Below are 25,167 nucleotides of genomic sequence, written 5' to 3' on the forward strand. Positions count from 1 at the left end.
TTATGGGATTGAAATTCCTGCTTGGATCTTTTTGAGTCATATTGTGAAAGATTTATGTCCTCATTAGAAGTGTTTTTTTATTAATAAAATATCGGAATGGTATCTTTATGTTTTACATTTGTATATATATATATACAGTATATACATACATACATACATACATACATACATACATACATACATACATACATACATATTTGTATATGTGAGTGTGTGTGTGTACATACATACATGTATCATGAACCCAAGTAAATGTTTTCTGTCTCATCATGTTACCCCACGACCATTAATTTATATTACCGTCTGTCTGTTTGTTTATTATTTACATCAGAAGAGAAAAAAGGCGATCAAACTCAAAACGAATCTGAACTGTGGAGTTCAGCCAGCACGAGTGGCTGCAGATACCCCGCTGTCTCTTTTATTCAGTTTTAATTGGAACGGCCTGGCCAGAAGAAAGGGAATCACATAAAATGCTCGACAAAGCTCGAGTGGACGGTCAGAGGGCGTCGGCTCTGTTTTGTTCTTTTGCGCTTATTCCCGTCGCGATTTGAATTTCATACGTTATTCGGTCGCTTTGCTTCGTTTTCCGTTTGGAGGGTAATGGAAGTCTCCGGAATAAAACGCAAGAAAAACAGGTGTATAGGTTAATCTATTGATTATAGTCATATATCTTATGTTTTGTGTATTTTATTCATCAGTAACAAATACCTGTTAAAGTGCGCCCGCACTTGCGTGAAACATGTCATAAACATGCCGGCATCTTATCACAAACTCATCTCAAACAGGTTGAATACCAGTTGACGACATATTGGTAGTTCAGTGCGTAAGCACATATCGGTAACTTATCACAAATACATCACAAACAGGTTGAATACAAGATGACGGCCTATTGGTAGCCCATTGCATAAACACATGCCGGTAGCTTATCACACAGACATCACTAACAGGTTGAATACAGGTTGACGACCTTTGAGAAGTCCAACGCTTCATACGATTATCGGGGAACTGCCAAACCTTGGCTCTCCATTTTTATGGTTGTCGGGTTGTTTTCAACCTGTATGAGACATGTTTGTGACATGCATGCGATAAATTTCCGATGTGTTTATGACATGTATGCGATAAGTTGCTGTGTGTTTATGACATATATGCGATAAGTTGCGGATGTGTTTGCGACATGTATGCGATAAGTTTTCAATGTGTTTGTGACATGTATGCTATAAGTTACCAACGCGTATTCATGACGTGTTTTACTGTGGTGTGGACGCACCCTCAGTGAACTGTCGTTAAGTTAGCAACTTACTCGTTTTACAAGACGTGAATCTAAGATTGAGGTTGCCCATTCGCTGGCTGGCGACACAGCGGAGGTCACAGACGTCGACGTTTGATGACCACATTCACAGCAAATTGTATTTATAAATGTATCTCTGCCTAATTTTACAGAGGCCCAAAGAGGCCCCTTGTGTCTCGCGGCGTCTTAGGCGATTACGATGATGATGGTAATGGCGAATATACGCAATTCAGACGTTTGTGAAATTTTACGTTAAATCGTTCTGTAGTAAAACGGTAATTAGGTAACACTTTTTAATAGACACTATGTCTTTGGATAGAGTTGTGCAAAATTCAAACGTTTGTGAAAAGATACATGAAACCTTTTGTGGAGTAAAACAAAATTTGAATAATAAATTTTAAAAGTCGTTTTTCTATTGACTTTCCTGTTTATGGATTTGTGGAAAATTCAAACGTTTGAAAAATATACATGAAAAATATATGTAGTAAAGCAAAAATTAAATGGTACATGAAAAATGTCTGTAATAAAAAAAAAATTGAATATTTTGCAAGTAGTTTTTGTATATGCTTTTTCTGTTGTTAGAATAATTTAGTCCTTCAATCCTTTTCCAAGAAATGCCTCTTGGGCGCGAGTATCATGGTAAACACACAAAATTTGGAAGGCCCTGGGGTGGGTTCATATATCCGTCAAATCCGGCTCCCCCCCCCCTCTTTTCGCGATATGCGACAAAGATAGAGAGAGGGAGAGAGAGAGAGAGAACACCCCCTCCCCTCTTTTCGCGATATGCGACAAAGATAGAGAGAGGGAGAGAGAGAGAGAACACCGCAATGTCGAAGAATTTCGGTCAAATTTTCGCTGGAGAAGTCTATCTCGGAATTCGGTCGTCCTGACTTGATTCTTGAATATTTTGAAGCCTCCTGTCGCTTCTGTAGGAAGGCCGGTTTCCTGGCCTCCAGTGACGAGATTCTTCCTACTTTTATACATATATGTATATATATATTTTTTAGTTTGTTATGATGTTAACATTTTTATGATGATTTTTTGTAATGTATGTTGGCGTGGTTTTTTAGTTTTTTAACCTGTATATCTTATATTTATTTTTAAAAAATTATATATATATATATATATATATATATATATATATATATATATATATATATATATATATATATATAATCTTGAACTTCAACGGGCATATGTCACTTAATCCCCGTGACTCTTCTTTGCGTCAAACGATGTAATTTAGAAGTTTGTGCGGATCATGTAATTTGTAATTCGGAGGTGCGGTAGGACTGTGATATTCCGTTGATATATTCTGAAATTACCATAACTTCAAAAGATCCACTTAATTGTTGTTCATGTTTTAGTTTAGAATCGTGACAGTCGGTGTTGTTGATATAAAAAGTTTTCTTGTGATAAAACTGAACAATGGGTGTCGAAAAATTGCTTGTTTAGTCTTTATTTCCTTCAGATGTGATAACTTATATTTTTCTATCGGCACAAAACCCCCTTTATTTTAGGCAGAATTGTGCTCCTAATATGAAACATTTGAAAGAGACGCTCGTAAGAGGTCTTTATATTTTATCTTAGCAGGAGGCTAGTCCTGTTGCTTTCATCTCACACAAGATATACGATCCCCATAAACCTTCTTTTTGACTTCGGTCGTTGAGAGTTATGACGTACGAATTCATCTCTTCCAGTGTCTGTGTTTCATATGCATGCGTTAATATATGAGTTGCTTCTGGGCATAACCAAACTCTTTTCATCCGCTCCCTATTCCCCTCTCCAGTAGGGGTGCTTGGTAATTTCTTCACAGTTCCTTTCCACGAACGTATGCAGTAAAGAGAAATTACTATTCATCAGTGTCACTGAACACTATAACCATCCCCTCTCTCTCTCTCTCTCTCTCTGTTGTGTCCTGCCTGAAATTTTGGTCTCACGCGAGTCCCTAATGGTATCATATTACTCATCCAATCTTGATGACACTGCAGGAGAGTTCAGAGAGTTCATTAAGGCCGACCCTGTTGTTTCTTGGAAGCCGTTCATTTGTTGGTTCCTGGCTTGGTATAAATAAGGTTTCACCTGCTGCACTGTTGTTTGTTGTTTCCTGGCTTGGTGTAAACAAGTTTCACCTGTATCACTGTTGTTTGTCGTTTCCTGACTTGGTGTAAACAATTTTCACTTGTATCACTGTTGTTTATCGTTTCCTGGCTTGGTATAAACAGTTTTCACTTGTGTCACTTGTTTGTTGTTTTCTGGCGTGGTATAAACAAGTTTCACTTGTGTCACTTGTTTGTTGTTTTCTGGCGTGGTATAAACAAGTTTCACATGTGTCACTTGTTTGTTGTTTCCTGGCTTGGTATAAACAAGTTTCACTTGTGTCACTTGTTTGTTGTTTTCTGGCGTAGTATAAACAAGTTTCACTTGTGTCACTTGTTTGTTGTTTTCTGGCGTAGTATAAACAAGTTTCACTTGTGTCACTTGTTTGTTGTTTTCTGGCGTGGTATAAACAAGTTTCACTTGTGTCACTTGTTTGTTGTTTTTCTGGCGTGGTATAAACAAGTTTCACATGTGTCACTTGTTTGTTGTTTCTGGTTTGGTATAAACAAGTTTCACTTGTGTCACTTGTTTGTTGTTTTCTGGCGTAGTATAAACAAGTTTCACTTGTGTCACTTGTTTGTTGTTTTCTGGCGTGGTATAAACAAGTTTCACTTGTGTCACTTGTTTGTTGTTTTCTGGCGTGGTATAAACAAGTTTCACCTGTGTCACTGTTGTTTGTTGTTTCCTGGCTTGGTATAAGCAAGATTTCACGTGCTTCATTGTTGTTTGTTGTTTCCTGGCTTGATATAAACAAGGTTTCACCTGCTTCACTGTTGTTTGTTGTCATATCTTTGACGCTGGTACCGTGAAAATAATTTTGATGCTTGAATAAAATGCGATGCATATTTTAATCTTAAAGACATTTCAATTGCATCACGTATTGGATTTTTAATATATAACATTAATTTTGGTGTAGGAATGAAATTCTATGTACAGTGCTCTGAACAAGATTAACCTGCTTCGCGTATTGTATATTAATATGTCTTTGACACTGGTACCTTGAAAATAATTTTGATGTTTGAATGAAATGCGACATATATATTGTTGCTCTGAACAAGTTTTACCTTCTTAACGTATTGTCTTATTATATATCTTTGACACTGGCACCTTGAAAATAGTTTTGACCTATGAATGGAATGTGATTGATATAAATTATGATTGTGTTGCGAGATTATATTATCTGATTACGTTCAGCATTGAGTTATTTGTTCATGATACACATTCGCAGAAACTTACATATGCGTAAACAAGCAGCATGACAAAAAAAAAAAAAAAAAAAAAAAACCATCACTAAAACGCTCTAAATTCCAAACTGATTCACAGAGTCCAGGATCGTAGTCCGAAGCTGCTATCGTCTCATCTCTCCTTATGTCGGTGAGGAAATGAATCTTTTGTCGCTTCGGTTGGCCCACGAATCCGAGTTCCTATAATTATTTTGTGGGTTTCTCTATTTCCACCTTCAAGGATATGTGAATTATTGTTTTTATTTTAATTGAGTTCCTCTTATTCTTTTGTGAGTTTCTATATTTTCACGTTCGAGGATAGGTATGTTATTGTTTTATATTTTTATTTAATCTGGCTCGGCAAGTAGAGCATTTAGGAAGGATGTTTGTAATGCCGGTGCATAAATAGTAAATGCGTCAATAATTGGTATTATTGAAGAGATTTTTATATTGAAGGATATAACAAATGTATTTTATTTCGACACGTTTATGGTTAACGACAGTTATAATTTAGGACATTAGTCTATCATTAGGTTATAATACTGAAATTATGTATTCCTTTTTGTTTTAGATATTCTCCATTTATTTTTTCCATAGCACTGCCGTGATTTTGTTTAGGTAATTATATGTAACGCGGTTATATAACAAATTCAGCTGACCTGAAGAGACGCTTAATCCCGAAAAAACATCACAAGAATCTTACTTTCACCAGATTCTTGCATTTTTGCCCGCGGACTTCCGCAAAAATGACGCTGATTGCACGGCGGAGTGTGCACCGCTGTTAAAAGTTCGAGTAGGAAACGTAGAAGCCGAGAAATTCTGCTTTAACATTAAAGTTCATTCAGTGGGCGAGGATGCGATTCCGTGCTGGGATGATTTAGTGTGTGTGTGTGTGTGTGTGTGTGTAATTCGTGTCTGCAGTACTGGACCTAAGCATCGTTTTCATGTACACAAGGTAGGGACATTGTGTATGTTGTATATTATGTGTAAAGAAGTTGTGTTCAAATAATTTTACCATTACTGACACTGACCTTTTATATATATATATATATATATATATATATATATATATATATATATATATATATATATATATATATGTGTGTATGTATACATATGTATATATATATATATATATATATATATATATATTTATATATATATATATATATATATATATATATATATATATATATATAATTATTGTATGTAATGTACGTATCAGTGTTTTTACCACATTAAATCCTGAACCCTCTAGAGGTTTATCAGCACGTCTGTAGGGATGCGGTTGTATGTCCCACACTCTTTTCTTAACCCCAGTAGACGCTGGCATCTATTTACTACTAGGTAGACTGACGGGCGGTCGGCTGGGAGTGAACCACTGACCTAGCAAACAACTATATGCCTATATATATATATATATATATATATATATATATATATATATTATAGATTCACATTTAATACATTTATAAGGAAATTTCCTGTGCATTTGCATAAGTAAATATTTGAACTACAATAAATAATATAAATGTATATAAGGTTGTCTGCCAACACTACACGACGAGCAGGTATGGAAAGTATGATAAAGGGAACCCGCTTACCCAGAAGAGAAGGGATTTGAAGAAGAAGGAGCAGGAGAAAGAGTATTCTAGATTGCAGTGCCTATCTGTGTGTGTGTGTGAGAGAGAGAGAGAGAGAGAGCATATTTCCATGAGGAAGGAACGGCGATCGGGAATAGGTGGGAAAGGGGTGGCTAGACGAACGTATGTACGTGCGGGCGGGGTCGGGATGGGTTCGAGAGAGAGAGAGAGAGAGAGAGAGAGAGAGAACATGGCCGTGGTAGCCACAGGTCTAGCGCCCACTGACCTAGGAATCAATACTACCAGCTCGACCAAGTTACAGCCTCCGCTGTTCCTCTCCCTCACCCTCTCCCTCTCTCTCTCTCTCTCACTCTCTCTCTCTCCCTCTTTCCCGGTCCCTTCCTTCTCCCTCTGGCGACGACCCTTTCTCTTCATTCCCTCCCTCCCTCCCTTCCCCCACCCTCTTTGCTAGTTTCCTTACCTCTCTCTCTCTCTCTCTCTCTCTCTCTCTCTCTCTCTCTCTCTCTCTCTCTCTCTCTCTCCCAGATCTCGGAAACCGGGATGCTGCTTCTGCTGTTGCTGCTCTTCTGATGATATTACCTTCCCCCTCCCTCCCTTTACTCTCCTTCCATCCTCCTCAATCCTGCCCCCTCCCCCTCCCCCTTCCATTTTCCTTATCCTCCATCCCCTCTTATTCTTCTTTTTTTCTTTCTTCTTCTTCTGTTGCATTCACCCGTGTTATTTTAGGATATAGGTAACGGTAATGGTCTTCATACTATCATCATCATCATCATCATTATCATCTTCCCCTTCATCATTATCATTATTATTATCATCAACATCATCATCATTATTATCCTGATGGTGATGGGAATGGCGGCTGGAATCTGGAATGCATCTCTTGCTATCCAGCGTTAACACTCTGGAGGGGTTATTTTTGTAAAGTTGACGATGTTGGCGATGTTGTGATGTTGTTATCAGTGTTGTAATTATTGAACGTCGGTCTCTCAACATCATCATGTTCTCTGAAGAGGTCGTAATGGGGAAAAATGGGTGGGTCAAATCCCCCCTCCCCCCTTCACCATTAGAGCCAGGTCACAGGTTTACCTTAGAATACAGGTGTGTTCACCTCTCTCTCTCTCTCTCTCTCTCTCTCTCTGTCTCCCCGAATACAGGTGTGTTTCACCTCTCTCTCTCTCTCTCTCTCTCTCTCTCTCTCTCTCTCTCTCTGTAACCCGAAGTCACAGGCAGGTTTACGTTAGAATACAGGTGTGTTCACACCCTCTCTCTCTCTCTCTCTCTCTCTCTCTCTCTCTCTCTCTCTCTCTGTAACCTCTCTCTCTCTCTCTCTCTCTCTCTCTCTCCTCTCTCTCTCTCTCTCTCTCTCTCTCTCTCTCTCTCTCTCTCTCTCTCTCTCTCTTTAACCCAAAGTCACAGGCAGGTTTTCCTTAGAATACAGGTGTGTTCACCTCTCTCTCTCTCTCTCTCTCTCTCTCTCTTTAACCCAAAGTCACAGGCAGGTTTTCCTTAGAATACAGGTGTGTTCACCTCTCTCTCTCTCTCTCTCTCTCTCTCTCTCTCTCTCTCTCTCTCTCTCTCTCTCTCTCTCTCTAAAAACCTGAGGTCAAAGGTTTACCTTAGAATACAGGTGTGTTCACACCTCTCTCTCTCTCTCTCTCTCTCTCTCTCTCTCTCTCTCTCTCTCTCTCTCTCTCTCTCTCTCTCTCATTCACTTAAACCCGAGGTCATAGGTTTACTTTAGCTTACAGGTGTATTCTCTCTCTCTCTCTCTCTCTCTCTCTCTCTCTCTCTCTCTCTCTCTCTCTCTCTCTCGATTCCTTCTTCCCTCTCACCTGATATAATTAAGGCGAAAGTTGTTCTTTGAGGTGTTCACTTATTCTTGCATCTGATGGGGTTGTGCTGGTGGATCAGTCCGGCCGCCCTTGTGTTGGTGAGGAATTTCTGATGTATGTGCGTGCGTTGTTTGTGATGGATTTGGTTGTCGGTGTGTTTGTATGTGATTGGCAGAATAGGGTCTCATAGAAAGATTTCCTTTTCGGGGCACGTATGCAGTGTGATGCGAATGAAAGTAGCGTTATTTTAATTTATTATTATATTATTATTATTAAAAATTAAAAAATACTCATAGCAGCATGAGTCTGAAAATGGAGAAACAAATCCACAGTTATGTATAAGTACATATATTTAAATATATGTACATATATGCATAACTGTGGATTTGTTTTATTATTATTATTATTATTATTATTATTATTATTATTATTATTATTATTATTATTATTATATAAGTAGTTGTAGTAGTAGTAGAAGAAGAAGGCTTGTTCGTTCGGTCATGTTTTTGTTTAAAGGTTAAATAGATGATTGACTTCACTGAAACTAATAATCAATTCAACTCCGGTTTAAGCAGAGTGAACGATAGAGGGCCAGTTTTATTTTTGGAGAGAAATGGATCACGTGCACAGTTCGTTACAGAAAGCAGTTTCAGAAATATTGGAGTAATTAGATTCTCTCACTCGTTTGTTGGAATCTAATGAAAATGAGTATCATGAAGTCAACCGACTCTGCTCTTATAGTTATCTATATATATATATATATATATATATATATATATATATATATATATATATATATATATATATATATATACATATATATATATAGTATATATATGTATGTATAAATTTATAACAAGTGTGTGTTTATATATGAATGTATAAGAATCATTTACCATATAATCATACACACTTGCTTATAAGCACTTATTCATAGGGTAGATGTGAATGTTGAGTTACTCGCTTAGAATCAACACTACCTATTCTGGTTGCTCTCTCTCTCTCTCTCTCTCTCTCTCTCTCTCTCTCTCTCTCTCTCTCTCTCTCTCTCTCTCTCTCTCTCTGTAGAAGACAAGAACATTAGTTCGGGGCAAGACTCGGCACCGTGTCTCCTTTTGGTAGTTTTCCCGAGCAAATGCATATTACACTACCCTTTTAAAGGGTATGGTTTGTTAAGTCTTATGTAAGTGTGCAATGGTTGTATGAAAGGTTTTGTATTTTTTGTGTTATTTAATTCTGTTTTAATTTCTGCTTCTGTGTTCTTGTCCTCGGCTTCCATTACATATATATATATATATATATATATATATATATATATATATATATATATATATATATATATATATATATATGTATATGTGTGTATATGTGTGTGTGTGTGTGTGCATGTATATTTATATTTTTGTATACATTTATATTTATATTTATTATTATATATGTATACACACACACACACACACACGCATATATATATATATATATATATATATCCATTATATATGTATATGCCCTTTCACATCTTCATCTTATTCTTTTATTGCCTGTTTTCAGAAATTTAAAAAAATTTTCATATGTTTTTTTCATCCTGTTCCTATTTATCTTTTTTTTATTCTCTCTCTGTATCAAAATGGCCGCTTAAATTTATCGGCCTCGTCTTGAAAATTATAGGCACTTGAAAAGATTAATTGTCATCCTCAAGATTAAGGTGGATTATTATTTTCTGGATTTTATTGGGTTTTTGGGGTGTCTTTATGTCCTACAGGATTGCTATAGGATTCGTGCACGATTGTTTTCGATAGCATCTTGAGCCCGGTGTTGTCCTTTTCTTTTATTTTTTTTTATTCCGTAGGCTATGATTTGTCTTTTACTTTCGTCGAATATTCGCTCATTTCCTTTTTTTTTTATTTACGTCCTTTTTTTTCTTTTTTTAATGCTCCGTATGTTTTAATTTGAATATTTTCCTTTCGTCTAATATTCTTTCTTATTACATTTTATTCTGTTTTAGTTCCATATTCAGATGACTCTAGGTTTTCTCTTTTGGTTGTATTTTCTTCTTATTCCTTTCGTTTTATTATTTTACCTGAATGCAGAAAGACTCATATATATATATATATATATATATATATATATATATATATATATATATATATATATATATATATATATATATATATGAGTAGTAGCGAGAGAGAGAGTACAAAACACACATGTTTGTAATCATGAACTGTGTATGTATGCGCCAACTAGCATAAAATCATACGCTAACCCGAGGAATTGTTAGATCAACAACCCTAAGAAAATATAAAACCAGGAAAAAGATGCACCTGGCCCAAAATGACGTGAGAATAAAGTAAGAAAAATATATCAAGTTAGTTTCGTTGTAAATGGGGCAATAATGAGAGGTTTTTTTATCTGCTTTGTTTTCCATTTTCTTAATCAGGTTTTCCGTGGTCATCTTCTTCCGGGTAAACTGCCTCCTTTGGAGATGCTTAGTAAAGAATAATATATCAGGAAATATATCAGGAAAATATATCAGGAAGTCCATGGAGTCTCTCTCTCTCTCTCTCTCTCTCTCTCTCTCTCTCTCTCTCTCTCTCTCTCTCCAGATTACAATACGACCGTATCCATGAAGTTCTTGGATCTCTCTCTCTCTCTCTCTCTCTCTCTCTCTCTCTCTCTCTCTCTCTCTCTCTCTCTCTCTCTCTCTGAGTGCAATACGAACGTATTTCGGGGTGTGTGAGCTCTGTTCCAGAATAATGATTTTTCCAAAACACAAGACGCCCTTTTTTTATTTTTCTGTTATTATTATTATTATTATTATTATTATTATTATTATTATTATTATTATTATTATTATTATATATTTTTTTTTTTCGCTTTTTCATATTTTGCTTGCAGGCGGTGCTCGCCGGAAATGCCTCGGAAAATCTAATTTCTGTTTCCTCCTCAGCTGCTTTCATGGTGTGTCAACAGAGGTTTCCTTTCCACCCCCCTCCCCCGTCCTCTCTCTCTCTCTCTCTCTTACGAGATGGGGAAAGGAGGAGGAAGAGGAGGAGGAGGAGGAGGAATGAAAGTATTCTTAACGTCGGGATGATTTTTTTTAATGTTAAAGAAATGATTTTTTTTATTTTCCCTCTCTCTCTTACGACACGACGAAAGGAGGAGGAGGAGAAAGAGGAATAAAAGTATTCTTAACGAGAAATATTTAATTTTATAGAAATTATTCATTTCATTTGCGCAAATTGCACGAGAGACCTGTAGTAGTTTTTACATATGTTTCATTATATATTTTCATTTTATGAGAGAGAGAGAGAGAGAGAGAGAGAGAGAGAGAGAGAGAGAGAGAGAGAGAGAGAGAGAGAGAGTGTCTCTCAAAGGACTGGTCTATATTTCAGCCTAAGAGATGGGAGCTCGTTGAGTGGTCTTCGAATAGTCATTTTTTCCCCTTAAGAGGACGGTTTTAATTAATGAAAAGGATTCCGCTCTCTCTCTCTCTCTCTCTCTCTCTCTCTCTCTCTCTCTCTCTCTCTCTCTCTCTCTCTCTCTCCTTAATCATTAACATAAGACATACAGTAGGTTCAGAGTTATGAGAGAAGCAGGTGAGTGGCGGATGGTGTGTGAGATTACTGAGGTTTGCAGATAACACAGTGAAGAGAAACTTGAATATATGAAAGAGGAGTAATTCGTGAGTAAGTATGAGCAAGAGTAATGTTGTGAGGTTTAAAGGAAACCAGAAAATATAACTTTGAATGTTGTTTTGGATAGTTGGGGGAACGTTAGTGGTTAATTTGTATAGGCATTTGGGATTACATATAACACGGAGAGGACAATTGGAGAACTGATGAAGTCATCAAGGTAGCAGGTTTTCTCAGAAGAATTGTAAGATACTTGGTTTGTCTGCTTAATCCAAGGCTGGAATGTATGAAAGAATTGTTGAGTTATATCTCCTTTATGGAAGCGAAGTTTTGGTATTGAGTGTGAAAGAAACAAAACAGTGATGTCAGGAGAATTGGAAGTTTAGGAAAATGCACTGGCAATGTTTCCGCAGTTAAAGTAGGAATGTGATAATGGCCACCATCTTGTTTTTATCTTGAGCCACTCTGGTTAGTATAGGGTTGTGAATCCCTTGAGGAGGAAATGCCTTCCTAAATGGGGGATGAGCTTCTGCCTTCTGAGGCCAATGGCAGTCACTCACGTCAGATCAGGTAAAACGTAGATATTACTGCTTTAGGATGTACCAAATTTTTTGGGATATAGACAGAATACATCCCAAGACACAGAAGCACCTACTGAATGGTTGTGGATCCCTTGTAGGGAGGAAAACACCATTTAAGTGGCAGAAAGGCCTCTCCTCTTGAGGCCAGTGGTGATAACACGCTCTATTATCTGCGCACTTGTAAGTGTTAGGTCTGGAAATAAACTTATTAAGCGGCAATGATCTTACTGCTGTGCATCGATCCAGCCTTCGAGAGTAATCCTCGGGTACAATTCTGGTAACAGATTTAGCTTTCATTTTCGCATTGTGCGAATTAAGGGGTTGGAGTTGTTTCAGCGATCCTAAATACGCATTGTTATGTTTAGGACACTGATTCCCACTCCAATCTTTCATTGAAAAGTTTCATATTAAGCAATTAGTTTTGAATCAGGAGTCATGCTTCTGATTGCAAAGTCCTCTGAGAAATATGTCAGGCTGTTCTTCAATTCAACAAAAGAATCGCATACTGAGATAGCTTGAAGTTTCTGGGAAACATGTTCATCCTGAGGAAATGCTTTTGTTTCTTTATTTTGCCATTGTTCCCCTGTTTGGTTTCAGTAGGTGAAACTCATCTGGAAATGTTGGATAATGACTTAGGAGTAATATTACATTTCTTATCTCGCATATTAGAATTAATCTTTGGCACTGTCCAAGGTTTTTCATAATTCTCATCATCCTTCGCTTTCAGATCTTTCCAGGATATACCAAACCATTTACTACTATTTAATTCTGATAGCCAGGGCTATTCTTGTGTGAGGTTCAGTACACACAGTTCCTAGGGGAGAGAGAGAGAGAGAGAGAGAGAGAGAGAGAGAGAGAGAGAGAGAGAGAGAGAGAGAGGTTCTATTACATTGCATAATGTGCAATGAAACTAATATATATATATATATATAGATATATATATATATATATATAGGTATATATATGTATAGTATATATATATGATATATATGAGCATATATATATATATATGTATATACATATATATTTGATGTGCTGGTAAGTCCCTGTACTGAAATGGCACATGACCTGCTGGTTATGAGGCTAACAAACCTACTTCACACAGGAGCTTCCTGTAATATATGTATATGAAGCCTAAGATGTTTACAAATGAGAGTAAATCACAAAAATTCTTGCCTATATTTCTAGCGATATTAAATATCATTTACTTTTGTTACTAGTGATTGCTGTAATTGGATAAAATACTTTGAGAATTGGTATATTATTGATTCTGGTCTCAAGAAAATATTCAAGACTTCCAGTAAAAATAAGGAAAGCAATGATGACATGTTACTTATGGATATTTTCTGAACTATACATGACCTGGTCGTATGTTCTCGTGGGATTTTTTGTCCTTCATAACACTAATTCTCTCTCTCTCTCTCTCTCTCTCTCTCTCTCTCTCTCTCTCTCTCTCTCTCTCTTTTATGCGACTTTAATGACCACGTATTTATCTTAATTTTTATCTTAATTTTTAAGTCCATAAATTTTTTCAAGGAAATTACCATCAAAGTTCCGATAATAAAGGCATCACTTTATTGCTTATGTCGATACTGACGTCATAGGAATGTCCACTTCTTTAAACAAGGTTTAAAAGATTAGTTTCTCTTTTTTCTTTCTTTTTTTATTATTCTGACTCATGTCCTCTCATTATTGTGGTCCTTTCTCTGCCAAAGTCAATTTCCACTGTACAGTTCTTAACTTGCAGATTTGTACTTCTTTTTCGCCACTTCCGCTGCCCTTTCAACTTAGTCCACCTTTTCTCTCATACATGTCTGTCTTATACAGTCATTCCTTTTAGATCACATCCACACACATTCAGACCCAAGACAGTATTTTTTTCTGTGTAGCTTTTATATATTTGTCAATCTTGCAAATATCTTGCACGATAATGGGGCTCCTCCGTCCGTAGGCATTTTGACTTCTTCTTCAAAATTTAGAAAGAGCTCCATGGGGGCACCTATGCTCCAATTTAGGTGCCTCAGTTGTACGGCTTACTATCGCCGCGGTATAAGTCTTCATTGAATAGATTAACTTCATCTACTGCTGTGAGTGATTGATTTATATGATCTAAATCATGTCAAACAGTGAACCTTACGAGTGAGTCGCGGTCAAGGAGAGAGAAACGTTGAATTCCAACACTGTCACTACATGATGAAATCATAGTATATTCTTATTAGTATTTATATCATTATTCCATTATTTTTTTATCATTGTAGCACCTGTCAACACCAACAGCTCAGGGCGTTCTGTTTATGTTATTAGCAGCTTTAAAAACAAGAACGTTGATTAACCCTCTCTCTCTCTCTCTCTCTCTCTCTCTCTCTCTCTCTCTCTCTCTCTCTGCGCGCGCGATCGCGCTTGATGAGATTGCATCAACAACACAAAGGGGAAATCTCATTCTAAAGAATAAAGTAGCGATTAGCTCTCTCTCTCTCTCTCTCTCTCTCTCTCTCTCTCTCTCTCTCCTGTATATTTCAAAAATTAGGATTGTTTCAACACACAAAGGAGAATCATCTTAATGTGCTTCTTGCATGTATTTCGAGATCACTTCAGTAATAATTGAGAATAAGGTCTGGTCCGCTAAAGCGGGTGCTCTGTGGAGATAAGACACGCAAGTGGTTTTTTATTTGAGTATTTGTTTATTTTTTTATTTATTTATTTATTGTTTATTCATATATTTGGCTATTTAGGAGAGTAATTACTTATATAGGTAATTTATTTTGCTTCTAAGAATGTTTTGTTGTCACAGCGTTTCTTTTCGTCTAATATATCATGTGTATATGTATATAGAGAGTAGATAGGTATATATATATATATATATATATATATATATATATATATATATATATATATATATATATGTATGTATATATATATACACATACATACGAATGTACGCTGTATATATACGTATATCTTGACAGATATGTATATAAGTGTTTGTGTATAATATATTTGTTTATTTTTAGTACTGTGCAATGTGCATAAGAAACCTAACAGTTGTTTGTGATATCTATATTCCGTCATGTAAGGTGCCAGAGAACATTTGTTTTGTGGTGTATGAATCATCATTAATTCCTGTGTATTGCGTTATTTGTTTTATTGTATGTGTGGATTGTTAAGAATTCCTATGTACTACGTTTCGGAAATAACATAAAATAAAGGAACTTTCTTTATGTCTTGGGCATAGGACAGGTGAAAACAGATCATACATTTTTTTTATTGCTGAGAATTTTGATAAAACGAGGGTGGACTATGCATTCGGCGAAAATATAAAGCCCGATACATTACAGGGCCGGAAAAATTAGAATAACGATGGAGCTTGAAAATCATATTCACGTAAAGGTCTTTTGAAAGAGATTTGAATTCAGGTCACTTTAAATCCAAATTGTGGATATAAAGACAAACAGCCTCTCAATTCCATCTTATCAAATGAAAAGGATAATATTTGGGAGTTTTGTAACCCTCTCTCTCTCTCTCTCTCTCTCTCTCTCTCTCTCTCTCTCTCTCTCAGCCTTTATGAATATGGATGGCACATGCATACTGCGCATTTTGTAAAGTGCCTTTTGTGATGCTTCAATGCCTGCAGCCTATCTCGGTGTTAGGCCTCACTTTTTAATCCTTTTAATTTAAGCTTGTTTCTGTCTAGCCCTGGGTAGGTGGGGGCAGTTGGTATCCCATCCATTGATCTTTGCTTAAAATAAATGAATAAATAAATTAATAAATTAATAAATAAAAGATGTGGAAGTTTGTTGCAGAGCTGTTTCGTTATCGACTTGGTAGTCTAGAATGGTACTGTGTTGAAGTCCTTTTCATATCTTGCATAACCTTGACTTACTCTTCACTCCAGTCTCTCTCTCTCTCTCTCTCTCTCTCTCTCTCTCTCTCTCAACTTGGTAAGCTCTTTGTTGGGTGAGTCGGTAGAGCTGCGGACTGTCACTCGATGGGCCGGAGTTCAATTTTTCGGGTGATAGAAATTCATTTCTCGCTATAATGTGGTTCGGATTCCACAATAAGCTGTAGGTCCCGTTGCTAAGTAACCAATTGGCTCTAGCCGCGTAAATAAGTCTAATCTCAACAGCTCCTGAGACTGTTAATCAGCTCAGTGGCCTGGTAAACTGGGCTATATTTTGAATCTTTTCAATTTGTAGTCTAGGAATGGTATTGTGTATCTGGTTGAACCCCTTTCCATATCCTACAAAACCTTGACTTACTCTCCACGCCAGTCTCTCTCTCTCTCTCTCTCTGAAGATTAAATATATTTTCTTTCATTCTATACTGACGTGCAGGCTAAACACTCTCTCTCTCTCTCTCTCTCTCTCTCTCTCTCTCTCTCTCTCTCTCTCTCTCTCTCTCTCTCTCCTCTCCTCGCCTCTCGCCTCCTCCTCCACCTCCTTCTCCTCTAATCTTTTAAAAATCAATATATGAAGGTAACTTGTTCTTAAGGGCCATTCACTGCCCTCTCGGTCGACAATGGCATCTTGAGGCGAAATTAGTAACACGTCCTGTTTAGTAAAAGGAGCTTTATTTGGGGAAGATCGCTTGTCAAGTGGGATGGATGAGCCTACTAACTCTCTCGCTTTTATATATATATATATATATATATATATATATATATATATATATATATATATATATATATATATATATATATATATATATATGAACGTGTGGGTGTAACATTTACCGTGGTCAAGCAATATGTGTTACGAGGATCGGAAAACTTTAAACCCATATTTTCTCTCAGGGTTTCAAGGAATACGGACAGATATTTATACATTCTTTTTTATTTTATTATTTAAAGAACTGTCGTTGAGTAGAATTATAATTATCATTGTGGAGGTGTATTACTGCTATTTTTATTACTTTGGTGCATGTAGTAACGCTTCAATGTTCATATTATTATTATTATTATTATTATTATTATTACATTATTATTATTATTATTATTATTATTATTATTCTGATATGGGAGTTTTTGGAGCATGAAACTGCTGTATATTAGTGGAACGGGAAAAGGAAAATACATGAATATTTCCCTTATATACAGTGTGGGTTATATAATATGCAACCTAGAGCTGGCAGTGACCGTCAGCTATTCAATGAATGGGAGTAAGCCGTGTCCCCTTAACAAAGGGAGACTCCCACTGTTGGACAATACACTGGCCGTTGCCCCATCCACAATACTGACTGTTTCATATACCTACACAGCCCATGAGCAGTGTGTCAAATCACCCAGTACACCTACATAGCGCCACTCACCTCAGTCAAGAGGTCCTTCAGTGCTCTTCTCATGCTGAATTATCCAATTATCCAGTACCAGAGGGCTTCCTCTGGTGGGGAAAACAGGAATTCTTATCAACTAAGTTAAACTGTAGTTAGTGGACTTACATGGAATCCATGTTAGTTGGAAGATAAAAACCCTGGAATGCATATAATTATTTAGATGATATAAAATAATGAGACTGGTAATAAGATGAGAATTCTTATCGTTATGATGGTTATGATCCCCAGTAATAAAAAAAAAAAAACTTCTGTACAGAGAGAAGAGAGAGAGAGAGAGAGAGAGAGAGAGAGACAGAGAGAGAGAGAGAGAGATACTTCAGGTAAAATAATGATCTGTTAATACCTCCAAAAACCTAATTAACTCTCTACCTTGCCCCAAGCCTGCCCGGCCACAATATTGCATTGAAAATCCCCAATAGCTTCCCGTAAAAGCTACGGACAGCTCAAAACAACATTAGCTTGTCAGCTTCCCTCTCTGCTCTCTTGGATAATGGAATAGATTACGAATTCTCCCCTTTATTCCACGGGAGTTTAACCTTTTCAGTGATAGATGGCGCTGTTCTCTCCCGCGCGACCAGAGCCGATCAGTTATGTAAAATTGTCAGTTTCATAAAGACGAACAAGCAAGGGAACACCCATAATTCTACTATCCACACCGTTTGGACTGTGGAACGAGTCTCCCTGAGGATGTGTAGTTAGAACCTCGAAAGTTCAAGCGAAGATGCAGTGCATTACTAACCTAAAACAGCTCATCCTTATAGTTTACTAATTTATTTATATGTTTATTTATTTATTATTTATTTATTTATTTATTTATTTATTTTTTTTTCTTTCCTGATAACTGATCTCTTCTTTCTGTATTTCTTCTTTCAAATGAACACTATATTCTTTGTGCTTAAATCTGGAGCCAGCCCTTTGTAGTTTGTCTTTATGAGTAGGGTTTATCCTCTCATCAATAATAATAATAATAATAATAATAATAACACACATTACAATAATAATAATACGAATAATAATGCAACATAATGTTGAACGGTGGTTTAATGTCACAAATATAATGACTGCCAATATATTCATTAATGCATAATAATAATAATAATAATAATAATAATAATAATAATAATAATAATAATAATAATAATAATAATAATAAAAACCCGATTTCACAAAAGGTTTCTGGTAATAATCCCACGTACCTTCACTTATCTATTATAATAGCTAGGTATTTTGTTCCACCCAAAAAGAGAGATTTTCATCGGCCTGCTCCACGAATGAGTATAATAATTTCGAAATGACTCGTGTACTTTGAGTCCTTTGAAATAGACCGGTGGTTTTTATATGATTTATTTTTTCGTGTGGGGGGCCTCCTACCAGGATGCTTTTTCGGCTGCTTGTAAACACATGAATCTGAAATAATTTCAGATTGACTCTCATGTATACTTGTTTATATATATATATATATATATATATGTATACATATATATATATATATATATATATATATATATATATATTACTGTAGTATACATGATATATATGTATATATATATACATATGCATTATAGATACATACATATGCATACATATATAATCCCAACGAAAATAATAAGGCTCATTGACGCCTTAATGATATAGTTTTAGTGGATATGTATGCATTCCCAGTGGTATATACATGTGTCTTATTTTGAATATGTTATTACGTATCTTGAGGAGTGGGAAGTCATAATATTCCAAATGTCATTCCATGGAGTATCTTTGTTGGTTTTTCTTTTCGCCTCTGGTTAGAAGTGCGCAGGCATTCCTTCCACTCTAGCTTACCTCTGGTTTTGTTAAAATATAGCAGAACGTCTCTAAATAATCAATTTACTAATATGAGAAATACCTGTGACCCCCTTCAACTCAGGGTAGCCTTGACGAAGTCACGTGGCCCAGACATAGATTATTTATAATCTCTGGCGAGGGGCTGGGAGGAGGCACGGGAGAGAGGGGACTCATGAACCCCATGGAATACGGTCCAGAGTTCGAACCTAATTGCCCCGCTCTTTTCTCTTTTTTATTATTATTTATCGACCTGCATTTTCTCTTTTTAATTATTATTTATTGACTTGCATTTGCTCCTTTTAAGTATTATTTATTGGCGTGCATTTTCTCTTTGATTATTATTCATTGTTTGTATTTTCTTGATTATTATTATTGACCGCATTTTTCTCCTGTTAATTTTTATTTATTGGCCTGCATTTTATCCTTTTAATTAGTATTTATTGACCTGCATTTTTCTCTTTTTAATTATTATTTATTATTCTTTAATTCTCCGTTTCTTCAGTGTGTTGTCTATTCTCCGTTCTTCCAGTGTGTTGTCTAACTTGTATGGGTACTATTTACTATTTGTAGTTGCTATCAGGTACAATTTGATTTAAATGGCGTGGATATTCTTACATTCATTTAAACATACTTCGTAGATGAATGGCAAAAGGGTTCATGGCTGGTCAGGTTTTGCATTTGAGAATAATTATAATTAGAATTGATTTTAGCTAATTTGTAAGATGATTTGGACCTCTTTGGCTGAACTGTCGTTAGTCATTCGAATCCACAAGAGTTCTTTCCGGCTAGACTCTCGGGCTTAAAACCAGTATTCATATTGCGTATGCGGGTGCATGACCAGGCTCAGATGGTCTCAGTCCTGAAAGGTGTGTTTAGCTTACACCTGCGCCTTTCATCTGTCGCGCCGGTGGTGACCGGTAAAGTGCAGGGTATGGAATGGACCAATGAGGAAATAGTCTCCCAAGCTAGCAGTTGTAGAGAATGTGAAATTCCTGAACAACTAATGGTATTATTTTAATATTTTTATGTAGTGTTATATACAATCTTTTTTTTATATTTTTTTAGGTGTTCATATGGATCTGTTTAGAACCTAACCACTCCAGGGTGAGGACAAGGCAGCCCAACTCAGTATGGGTCCCAAGCTCTGATAAAGGGGAGGTTTAAATGCAAGAATCCATCCGTAGGACACTTGGCAAACCAGTTATGAAATGAGCGTTTCAAAATACAAACAGTTGGTGAAAGTCACAAAACTATGATTAATTTATGAATAAATTAACAAAATAAATCTCCTTCTGATAAGTTGACTTTCTCCAGCAACCCCCAACCTCAGGCGCGATTCTGACGACCCCAGCGAGGCTCAACATTTATGGAGTGAATATTTCATTGACTGCTGGAGGTGCAAATGAAAATATTCGTATTGTAATTCACACGTATTCCGAAACTCGTTAGACCGTGAAATTTTGTTTAATAGCATGAAATCTTACGTTAGTGCAAAGGATTAAGTTTAATGTGACATCTGATCACAAGTGCATACCACAGTTTACTTTTTGCTGCAATGCTGTAGTAAATCGCTTTCGCTTTTCTGACTTTCAAGAAAGCTTACAATGATCTCTTCAGTTGGTCGTCTTAGACCTTGTCTTTGTCGGCTTTCGCCAAGAAATGGTAAGAATCCCGTGCAGGTGCAGGCAGGCAGGTGCAGGTTTCCAGGTGTTACTATGTCAGTATTGTCGCCATCGCCCAGTGATCCTGTACATTTGCGCCCTTGTTCTGTTCCCCATGTTTCGGTTATCGTCAGAGGATATCTACTTGATCTCCTCCTAAGAGGATGGTCTGTGGTCTTGCTTTTTCCTCAGGTGTGAGTCGCTTTACTTTTGTTGTAAGATTACACCGTTATTTATGTTGAACGTCTCTTGACTTTTTCTTACCGTGTCTGTTATCGTAAGACCATCTGCATAGCCTTGTCTGTGGTTGTTTACACCAGTAAACCTAACCCAGCGATTCTGAAAGTCTTAGTTAAAGAAGTAAAATTTATGATTTTTACATTGCTCTGAAAGCCTGTACAAGAAGTAACCTTTACCATTTTTACTTTGTCAAATATATCCAGTGTTGTTCTTATATAAATTTCATGTTTTGGATTCTGTTTGCAGGTTGGTGGTTGTTTTGCTTTAAGTCCTTAATGCATGTATCCGTGAGAAAGGGAGTTATTTTACTCTCTTTTGTAGAATAAAGTATAATATTTTAAGCGTACAGCAAGCTGACCATCTCTCCTCTGTATTCCCTTGTTGTTTTAAGTATGATGCGCTAAAAGAAGGCAAGTCTCCTACGTAATGTTTCATTGCAGCATTAAAGTTGAAGGGGCAGTATGACCAAATTCACTCCTTTTTCATGTTACGGGATTGCAAGTTGCATGACAACATTTAGGACTGTTGTCCATTAACATAATCAAGACAGAATGAAGTCATAGGAATACCCCCCCACATGCTAGAAAGTTAAGGAAGAGGTCAAGAAAAAAATCAGTACATTAATCATTATATTTTTTTACCCTTGAACATTTAGTTGTCCTTGATTTTATAACTACCTTTTTGACATTGCCCTAATCATATGGTCGCAGCGTAGTTATTATCATTACTAGCTCGTAGGAGGATTTCGTGATTCATATAATGTGATTATATAATTATTTTCTATTGCATCGTTTAAGGTAGCGTTGCGGGGGGAGGGTGGGATCATTTTGTTTTTCATTGTCACTATTATGTTATAGCCTCCTTTATCTTCCTGCATTAGTTTTAATTAACTTACTACGTATTTTCGTTATGTAATATTTTAATACAAATTTTGACGCAAAAATATACCAAAGCGTTACTTATATTACAAATACTACAAATCAGCTTTTTGGTTAGATTTTACCAATGATATTGTGTGGGCAGGCTTAAGACTTCAATTACCATAAAACAGATACAGCATATGCTGTACGGTCACGAAGTAAAGATACTTTAAAATCGAGTATGGTTGAAAATTGTGTTTTGTTTTCGAATATGGCAGCCTGCTTGACTCATCGGAGCAATAACACAAACGTGCACACAAACATAAAAACAAAGATCTTCTTACTCGTCCCCTCCTTGCTGAAAAGTGAGACGAAGGAAAAAAATTAGAATATTATGTCAAATCATTGAATATTTGCAAAACTATGGAAAATAAGCACTTAGTCTAGGAGAATTCAGTCATGCAATTGTTAATAGCATGAAATACCATGCGGGATACCTGAGGTTAGCTAATGTTAAAAGTTGATAGATTTGTATTTATCCGATCTGGCATTTAAAAATCTACGAGATCATGTTGTACATGGCTAATTATTATTATTATTATTATTATTATTATTATTATTATTATTATTATTATTATTATTATTATTATTATTACCGTCCGGCAACGGAAGAAGTCCAGATTGGGATAAAAAGCAACAATGAATTACTTCCCATTTCAGATCAATACTTGAGAAGTATTTAATCATTTTCCAAAATATATGGTGCCGCAGATTCGTGCTATGCGCCAGTTTAGTTGCACATATTATTATTATATACTAGTATGAAAATTCACGCATTTGCGGTAGTAGCGAGAACATTATGTGTGGAACGAAGATTTTTCGATCACCTAACTGGTATTCCTCATCAGTGTTAATGTAACATTGATGAGGGTCAATGCTCTTCCAGGTGTTCGAAAGCCCTTGGTTTCATGCATAGTAATATATTTAATATAATTGTGATTTTATTACTCAGATTGTTTTTCACGGAATTGTGAATCTATTAATAATATTATTATTATTATTATTATTATTATTGGAGAAGCAGATTCACAGTTATGTATATGTACATGCATTTAAAGACAAATCAGTACATATACATAACTGTGGATTTGTTTCTCCATTTTAAGACTCATGCTACTATGAGAATTTTATACTCATTATTATTATTATTATTATTATTATTATTATTATTATTATTATTATTATTATTATTATTAACTCGTAAGGAAAAGCTAATGTCATTTTCCCCTTTCCCCAGGTACGTAAAGTCTGATAGGTCGGGGATGGTCCTGTTACTCAGTTGTAAGTAGATCCAGCGGTTTGATTTTATTCTGCTTTAAACTTTTCAGAGTACCAATATATAAAGAGAGAGAGAGAGAGAGAGAGAGAGAGAGAGAGAGAGAGAGAGAGAGAGAGACAAATAAACCATTCTATATTTCAGACGGTACCAAGCACTGAAATGGATGTTTGTGTTGAGATGCCCTAATTACAACAAGGTCGTTCTATGACGCGATCTTAGGTCGCCGGGAGCCGCTTCTGTAACCTTCTGATATCGCTTTCGCGGCTGGCCTTAACTCCCGATAGGATGAACTACCGACTAAGTGTAAAAGGATCGTAGGTTTTCTGAAACAGAATCAGCCAGACAGGAGGAATGGATTGTGTTGAGAGTCAGCGTTAATTCTCTTTAACAAGAGGAGCAGTTAATAAAAATAACGTTTGTTAATGAGTCTTGAAATGGAGAATGAAGAGGGGAATCGAGCTGTTTCCCGGAAGCTTTCTGTACAGATTTGTCTTGAAATATATGTACATATACATAACTGGATTTGTTTCTCCAAGAGAAGCAGTTTTGTGGTGCTGGCCAATGCCCAACTTATGTCTCTTAAGCACTCTATTTTACTTTTTCTTTATGATTTATAAACTGTAATTATTGCCCTACGACATGCTTAGAATAAGTGGCTCTTTTAGCTCTACCAGTTTGAACAAGTATTGGCCCTTAGACTTAGTTAATGCTAACATTTTGAGATGAGATAAGGTCCCAGACGTGATACTAATTTGCCTAGTGAACTTTACATGTTGCCCAAGGTTTTTCCCATATGCTCATTAGTGTGTGTGTGTATTTATGTACATATATATACCCAGGTAATATTATCTATTATATATATATATATGTATGTATATATATACACATATATGCCATAAAATATAGTTTCATATTCTCCAGAAACCATTTTTCAATATCAGACTCTGGGTCATCCCTGTAAAGGAACGCTTACCACGTAACACTCCTTTTTGATAACAACCTGACACGCTATTATGCTTTTGCATAAATTTCCACAGAACAGATTTGTACGCTTTCTTACATCCGAACAGCCCCTCTGAAACAACATGCTCTGCATCTGTCAAGCACGAGAAACAACTTTATTTTTTTCTCCCTGCTCCTTCACCTTGCCCTTCACTTTGGTTCCGCCGGCGCCTAGATGCCGCTTTCAGCACGTTTCATTTTGTTTATTGCTCTGACTGGAATGAACGCATCATTATTCAAGATTCAAGATTTTAATTCTACTTTAGCTTCAGTAATTTGTATAGGTTGTGGGGACAATATCATTGTTTTACTTGCTTACCTTTACTGCTAGGAATAAGTTATTAATGTTAGTCTTACAGGAAGTCTTATTGGCTTATTTAAAGGGCATTTGTACCCTTTACAGGTGGATTTCATGCCCAATTCCAGATAATGAGCCATGTATTTTGAAGTTACAGCCAACATGTCTCTATGTAGATATGTGTGACATATATACGTTTGCTAAATAAGCTTTTTGTATGATGGTAATAATAACAAGGAATTAATGACTGACAGTTAAATATTACGTGAGATATGGATAGATTTATATTGTGATACAACACAATCAAAAGTGTTATTATCTTTCCGGAGAGGCCAAACTGAGTTTTAATGACTGA

At 36.1% G+C, this 25,167-nt stretch overlaps 2 protein-coding genes across 25 annotated transcripts in view; one reads left to right on the top strand and one right to left on the bottom strand.

Moving 5' to 3' along the window:
* The window catches only part of sif (still life), a 682,529-nt gene that overhangs the window by 127,191 nt on the left and 530,171 nt on the right, over positions 1-25,167 (top strand). The gene's annotated exons all lie outside the window — the stretch shown is intronic.
* Positions 3,486-4,175, bottom strand: LOC136853326 (uncharacterized). Its single transcript, XM_067128688.1, has one exon. The coding sequence runs from the start codon at positions 4,173-4,175 to the stop codon at positions 3,486-3,488; it is 690 nt and encodes a 229-aa protein (XP_066984789.1).

Source organism: Macrobrachium rosenbergii, chromosome 27, assembly GCF_040412425.1.
Source record: "Macrobrachium rosenbergii isolate ZJJX-2024 chromosome 27, ASM4041242v1, whole genome shotgun sequence".
Lineage (NCBI taxonomy): Eukaryota > Metazoa > Arthropoda > Malacostraca > Decapoda > Palaemonidae > Macrobrachium > Macrobrachium rosenbergii.